This window comes from Ammodytes marinus (assembly GCF_949987685.1).
Source record: "Ammodytes marinus genome assembly, chromosome: 24".
NCBI lineage: Eukaryota > Metazoa > Chordata > Actinopteri > Uranoscopiformes > Ammodytidae > Ammodytes > Ammodytes marinus.
Genome location: NC_137228.1, coordinates 6,824,768 through 6,832,402, shown reverse-complemented (window position 1 = coordinate 6,832,402; position 7,635 = coordinate 6,824,768). Strand labels below are relative to the sequence as shown.

The following is a 7,635-nucleotide window of genomic DNA, read 5'->3' as shown; positions in this document are numbered from 1 at the left end:
GTACGGGCTGATGCTGTGTGTGTGTGTGTGTGTGTGTGTGTGTGTGTGTGTGTGTGTGTGTGTGTGTGTGTGTGTGTGTGTGTGTGTGTGTGCGTGTGTGCGTGCGTGCGCACGCGTGTGTTTGTATATTGTATGTACTGTTGTACCCTGATGCTCCTCCACATATGAAGTTCCTAACGGAAGAATAAAGTTCTTTGAATTGAATTGAATTATTATTATTATTATTATTATTATTATTATTATTATTATTATTATTATTATTACTATTATTATTATTATTATTATTATTATTATTATTATTATTATTATTATTATTCGTGCATGGGAAGTGCAAACTGTGGAAGGTGTGGACCGTTATGAATTTCTTAGTTAAACTACTGTTACTCCGGTCTGCCGGTTGATGCACCCACACCGAGCATGAAAACTCACTTGCACGAGCATTGGCCAACTTCTGCGAGTATGTGTACAGCATGTTCAGATACACACCATGGACCTGCTATTGGTACAGGACAGGTACCCATGATGTAAGGCTCGGAGCGTTTACCGATAGGGGCACAAAGCTTGCGATAATTAACCAGCGGCGCACAGTAGGAAGCTTGGCGCTGTGGCTTTCAAAATAAAAAATTCAGTCTTTATTATAAATTAAAACTCGAAGCAATAACATTGCACATATTAGCTTTCTCTTAATATTGTATTAAATATATTCGTTATTGTAATATTCAAACGTTGTACTTGTAGTCCTTGAGAAGTTGCAACATGTTTATTGCTGAAGCTTTTGTTATGGAATCATGACCGGATGTTGTGCTACTCTGTTTTGCTTTGCAGGAAACACTCGGGGGTCACTCACAGTCGCTTACACAAACCGGGACGGCGTGTTTGCTGCAGATAGCGTCTTCCTACTTTGTGTTTTTTAAGGTGTTTATCACGAGCCGACAAAATAACTTTTTTTGGCGAGCGGTTGCCATGTGTTACACGTTACGCAATGAACGTGACAGTGACAGAGTGACTTTCCGAGGATAAAACAAGCTAGCTTGGCTGGTTAACTAGCTAGGCTAACTCAAACATTTGTCCGTGGAGACCAGGTCACTAGCGCTCGCCCGTGTACGTGAGCCTGCCTGGAATAGTTTTTCGCTACTTTTTCACAACTTGTTGCCTTGCACCTGAAATGGCTTTAATAGCAGCGTTTAGAAGACTGGCTCAAGTGAGGCTACGGACGGCGGCTGTGACTTCGAGTTCCTGGCTAACGAGTCGAAGGAGTTTCACCACCGGCCCACAGCCTCTGATGTAAGTGACTGTACCGGGAGAGCAAAGTTTCAATTCAGGGCGAAGCTTTGAACTGACGTTCCTCGCTGATATCGCCGCAAGCCAGACTCCACTCATAAAAAAGGCAATTTTATGTCACCTCTCTTAAAAGCAATCAAAACATTTTCTAATGCCAATTGTCCGATCCCTTTGCTGGGACTACACTGTAGGAGGTGTGTTGCACACACCAACATGTGTTTAACTGTACTTAAGAAGTTAAAGTATTTGTTCCTCCACTAGATTCCACAATTTTACTGAGCAGGTTGCAAGTTATCAATTATTAGACCAATACTTTAAGCCTTGGGGTTTAATTTAAACTAAATGTTTAGCGACTTGTATGGTTGTATGCTTCTAATGTTTGGTGAACCATTCAGATATCATATTTTTGAATGGACTTTGGGGCTCAAATGCTGAAATGATTGCTATGTAGAGGGAGTAGCCTCAATTTACTTTTAATTGCGAATAATGGAGAATTGAAACATATTACTCAGGTTTGAATTTCTGTGCAAATATGTGATATAGGGTTTGCATGTTTGAAAACCAATATGTGTGTGCTGCACAACGGCTGGTCTTTTTGGTGGTGTTATCTTATTTTATTTTTTAAACAGCTGATTGAACCTTGGATGCAGCTGTAGCCCTCTGTCAAGGTACAAGGCTTTTTTTTTTACCAAGGCCAGGGGCCTCTACGGATTCTCTTTTTTGCATAGGAAATGTCCTTACCTAACGAGATGACCCGTAAGTAGCCTACTTGGCGGATAGGTGGTTCGAATTCTAAAAATGTTTAGGAAAGGAGCCTCGGTGCATCCTTTAACCCTCCTTTAGCATAGGTTACTCCTGACCAATCTTTACGAAAGGAAAGGAGATAGTGGTATCCTATAATTCTTTACGGCGGCAAGTTTTAAATAAAACAGGCCACCGACGGAGTTAACCGACTCTAACGAGAGACGCGGTAAAACCAAGAGAAGAGAGGAAGATTTAACTCGAAAATAATTCGAAAGGAAGCACCTTTTCCTCTCTGCTTGCTTTACACCCCTATGACGTTTAGGGTTAAGGGATAGTAATGGAGGCTTAAAGGTTAGGAGATTTGACTATCAGTAGAGGCCCCAGGGCTACCAATTCCAAACCACTTGATGACAAGGCCAAGTCACTGATGACAAGTCGCACTCGCTCAGGTTGAAGGTTTAGTTTTTTTGGGTCGGCCTTAAACCCATTAACAGTGTCCCTGTGTGCTCACGTCAGGCGAGCATGGCTGTCCTTAACCCTCATGTAAATGTAATTTCCCCTCGTTTATGTCTGAAAGGGTCACAAAGTGCAGGGCAGAGAAGGGGGAACAGTTTGGTAGCATGTTTTTAAAGCGGATTACTCAGGGTTCCCACTGGTCATGGGTTTTTCCAGAAGGTCACTGAGTTTATATATCTATGACTGTGGCAATCAGAAGGAATAATGTGCCCTTACTTGATTGCATTTTATAATAATTGGTACAGTATCTCACAAAAGTGAGTACACCCCTCACATTTCTTCAAATATTTCATTATATCTTTCCATGGGACAACTGTATCAAAGTGTCATTTATTCAGTGTTGTCCCATGAAAAGATATAATGAAATATTTGAAGAAATGTGAGGGGTGTACTCACTTTTGTGAGATACTGTATATATAACGTGATCAAGTGTGCAGCCATTGACAACAAATGTATGTATTTATTTTTCACAATTAAGACAACTTTATTTCAGTAATGTTGTAATTTGGGTATAAACATAATGAACAGGAAAGCAAATGTGCACACAGACATTTAAGACAACTCAGGAAAAATAGAAAGTATACAGATTAAGGTAATAAACCAAAAAAAATAAGCAAATACCAACGCACCTTAAAAGGTGCATTGGTATTTGCTTAAGTTGTACATATACTCATTTTCACTACATATACACAGACTTGTTATGTTTAATATAAAAAATGTATCATGACATTGGTGGAATAAAAACTCACTGTTTCTTATTGCTGTCTTTGTGCTAAACATCATATTATATAAACTTGTGCTGCCTCTGGTCATGGTGTAAAGTTGGCTTCTTAAATCCACCCAAAGATTAACTGGAGTTAAATAGTCAGTGCGTTTACATGCAGACTCATAATCTGGTAGATAAAGTAATCAGACTTCAACAGGACTTGTAAAATGCATGTAAACACCTTTATCCGATCTACTTTGCATACAAATCGGCACATTAACGGACAAGCGAAGTCGGATAAGAACACCTAGATAACTCGTTCATAGTCGGCATTCTCTCTGCATGTATACAGGGATCGGACATCGCATATCGGAATTTGCGTTCTGCGCTTGCTCGAGAATCCCTGCCGGGGATTTCACATGGAAGTGGAAGGAGACAACGTAAAAAAAATAGTAGGGTTGTTGCCGGAAGGGAACTGGACGTGGCTCTGTAACCACTCGTTGAAAGGGCTACAGCGCCACCCAGCATAGTGGAGACAGTCATGCATCGGACATTTATCCGATTCCTGAAAGGCCATGTATACTCAGACAAGTGACACGGTCCGTTCGAGTGTCTAGTTTGGTAAATGTCTTCATCCAATCTAGTTGTGCCATGGAAACACACTGAGTGCTTTGGCTTATCGGATGAAGAATGTTAATCCTGGACTGTTTAATTAGGCTGGACATGGACACTCACCAGCTGCAAACAGTCAGGGTGTGTCTTCTCCTACACAATGGACAAATGTGTGTCTCATTAAATACTGTTTAGTGTAGTGCTGCAAGCCATTATGTTTGTGGCATCCATAATCTTAATTGTTGTAGTGACAGCTAAGCACTGGTTTTATTGTTTTTGCATTAATATCTATTTATAAACTCTGTTTTCATATGCAGCCATATGCCACATTGTGCATTTGTTTGGTGCATGGCTCATTCTGATCATGATTTTCTGTCTCCATAACCCTCGATTTGATACTATTTATTGAACATGATTAAATGTTGGAAAAAAGAAAATCTGTTCATGTATTTGAATCATTGTGATGTGCAGAGAATCATGATGAATGAGGATTTTCTAAAGTTGATGAACGCATTGATAGGTTTTTTTTCAAAGTGAATTTAAGAGTTGCACTAAATATTTGGATTTTAAAGTAAGTATTTGACCTAATCCAGCAGAATGTGCTGATGGAGATCAGCAGTGGTGTAACAGTGCAGTGTAGCTGTGAGCCCTGACCACTAGAGGGCAGTCAAGTGTTGGTCTGGACCAGGCCCCCAGGATGCTGCCTTCTCCAAGCAGCCAGCATGGACTAGTGGCCAACCCATTGGTACTGCATGCTGTGAATGGGAGCTTATTTTCATGGTAGCCCTAAGGCAGATTTCCCTGTCCACACCAATACAAGCGGCGAACAAGATTGTGTCGCCGCAAAATTTTTCTGGATATCAATCATAGGCTCAAACTTATCTTGAGACCATATACTATTAAAACTGAAGTTTTTTCATTTCAAAACGCCACATAAAGCGTTTTATTAGCCCAACGGCTTTTAACGACTTTCAGTTTGTTTTCGAGGGAGGAGGAGGGAGCGGCACGTCATACACTTGGGCGTGCCAGGGCTTACATGAAAGCAATATGGCAGCTTCCTTGTTGCTTCTCTGCGCCTGAGCAGCTTTCATAGGAATGAATGGGCGCCATTTTTCAATACGGTGTCCATTTCTTTATATGTCCATGGTCTGGACTGGCTGGAACCTGTTATTGGCTACAAATAAGCAATAGGTCTGATCAAAACATTTCATCCTTGACACCACTGGGTTTAAATTGAATAAAGCAAAAACTGTTCTGTGTGTGTGTCTCTCTCTCAGGTCAGACAGTAAGGTGACGGTCAACTTCGTCAACAGAGATGGGGTGAAGATCACAGTGAAAGGGTCGCCTGGAGACTCTCTGCTAGACATTGTCATTAATGAAGACCTGGACTTTGATGGCTTTGGTAAGTAAACACACACACCCACAAAGCTCTTCACTTACATGTGTAGACCTGTTTTAAAAGGGCAGAGGGCTCCATGCAGTAACAATGAGATTCAAAGCAGATAGGTTACCTGGCTGAGCAGAATATCTTCCATCACATAATGTTAAAAAAGTGTGTGTGTGTGTGTGTGTGTGTGTGTGTGTGTGTGTGTGTGTGTGTGTGTGTGTGTGTGTGTGTGTGTGTGTGTGTGTGTGTGTGTGTGTTGTGTGTGTGTGTGTGTGTGTGTGTGTGTGTGTGTGTGTGTGTGTGTGTGTGTGTGTGTGTCTTTCTCTCTGTCTGTCTGTCTTCAGGAGCGTGTGAGGGAACCCTGGCGTGCTCCACATGCCATCTCATCTTTGACGAGGACGTCTACAAGCAGCTGGGGCCGGTCACAGACGAGGAGATGGACATGCTAGATTTAGCCTACGGCCTGACTGACACGTAAGGACACTTTTGAAATGCACACCACTGTACACAATGGTCCATTAACTGTAAAATATCCAGTGTGTTCATTCAGTAATGGGATTATTTTGAGTGATTATATTTGTATAGATATATTTCACATTTCTCAGTGGCAGCATAGCATGTTACTTCAATGTAACTGTCAGTTATTTTTTCTATATAACAAAGGAATAGATCAGGTGGTACTCCTTATTTGGATTACTCTTTATGGGAGTTTTTTCTATTTTAATTTTTTTTTAACCTTTATTTATACAGGTATATCTCATTGAGACCGAAGACTCTTTTGCAAGGGAGACCTGTTTTCCCACGTTACCATTCACACACACATTCGTACACCGATAGCAGGCTAACTATCGACATTCACACATTTTATTGGGTTTGTTGATAAGTTATTGTCAGCCTTATCCTTTTAGGAAATTGGTCCCACACGGCATGGTGCTGATAAGAAGGTTTTGTTTTGATAATGAGATGTGAGTGGATCAGGTAATCAGTTGGGACAAAGGAGTTAGCAGCATCAACTTAACTGACAGCAGAAAAACAAACGGTTCAGCCAGTTGTAAACACAACGTTGACAATAGTGATCCATTAATAACATTAGAAAAAAGCTATTGCTTTAACTTTATAAGTGAGTCATGGTGTTTAAATTGTGGGAACCTTTATATATGATGACACCAGCCGGATAAAGCTAGAAAGTAGAATATAGTGGAGCCAGATATGATGTGATTGCCGTGTTAAATCAATTGAATGCAAATAATAAAGAGACCTAATGCTCCTCTCTGTATCCCCACAGATCTCGTCTGGGTTGCCAGATCTGTCTGACCAAGTCTCTGGAGGGCGTCGTGGCCAGGGTTCCAGAGAGTGTAGCTGACATCCGACAGAGCACAGATGGATCTGTTTAGTGGTCAACCTGTGGACGCAGTCAGTGTGGTTGTGGCGGTCAGAACTGAGAGTACCACATGTGCGCGCAGGGACGGTGCTAGGTGTTTATCTACTCGGCTGCCGCGGCATTGGGTTCTCCTTTAAGGAAAAACAAACGGCAAAGTCACAGAAAACGAGAGCCAGCTCTAAAAACTTGCAGAATTTTTTTTAAATGGAACTTTAAGTGAACAGGACAGTCTGTAACGGTGAGAGAACAGCTGCCCTAGTGAGAGGAATCATGACACGTTATAGTGAAATATTAGCTCCAAGCCAAATTCATAATATATAAATGCCAATCCGCCCTGATTAAAAATGTGTCCATTTTAATCCCTGTTACTTTTATTCGTCATGGACATAGGTTCACAGCTTATAGCAGCGTCTTGGCTCACATAGTATTTTTTTAACCCCAAAGAAACTATGCTATTTTATTCTACACATGTATACCCATACTATTGTTGGTTTGATCAAATCCTTTATGTAACCTTTTGATTTTGAATCATGTGATTGTACATAGCTAGAAAACACACATATATATCTCTGTATAGAGTGAAAACTAATGTAATAAAAAAAATCACCTTTCTAATGGTGTGTTGAACTGTCAGTTTGTACATGTGTATATATGCAGTGGTAAACTTAGCCATTTGCCTCCATTGCCCTTCCTTATCCATTCATCCATCCATCTATCTCTATCTATCTATCGATCAACTATCTACACTGTGTGCACAATTATTAGGCAAGTTGTATTTGAGGATTAATTTTATTATTGAATAACTACAGTGCTCTCGGTCAATCCAAAATGTTAATGAACCTGAATGTTTACGAAAGTAGAAGTGAGGTTTTGTCTTTCTTAAGAGAATATATACAGGTGAAACTCGAAAAATTAGAATATCGTGCCAAAGTTCATTTATTTCAGTAATTCAACTTTAAAGGTGAAAATAATATCTTATACAGACTCATTACATGCAAAATGAGATAT

At 40.4% G+C, this 7,635-nt stretch overlaps 1 protein-coding gene across 1 annotated transcript; it reads left to right on the top strand.

Annotated features, from left to right (window-relative positions):
- The first annotated feature begins 837 nt into the window (after positions 1 to 837).
- LOC307269971 (adrenodoxin-like) lies at positions 838 to 7,212 on the top strand. Its single transcript, XM_080053075.1, has 4 exons — positions 838 to 1,284; positions 5,137 to 5,261; positions 5,591 to 5,720; positions 6,532 to 7,212. The coding sequence occupies exons 1-4, from the start codon at positions 1,166 to 1,168 to the stop codon at positions 6,638 to 6,640; spliced, it is 483 nt and encodes a 160-aa protein (XP_079909201.1). The 5' UTR covers positions 838 to 1,165; the 3' UTR covers positions 6,641 to 7,212.
- Positions 7,213 to 7,635: the final 423 nt, after the last annotated feature.

Excerpts from the sequence above, each read along its gene's own strand:
- LOC307269971 (XM_080053075.1), top strand. The coding sequence starts at position 1,166 with ATGGCTTTAATAGCAGCGTTTAGAAGACTGGCTCAAGTGAGGCTACGG. Across the intron at positions 5,262-5,590 it reads CCTGGACTTTGATGGCTTTG|GAGCGTGTGAGGGAACCCTG; the intron begins GTAAGTAAACAC and ends GTCTGTCTTCAG. Across the intron at positions 5,721-6,531 it reads GCCTACGGCCTGACTGACAC|ATCTCGTCTGGGTTGCCAGA; the intron begins GTAAGGACACTT and ends GTATCCCCACAG.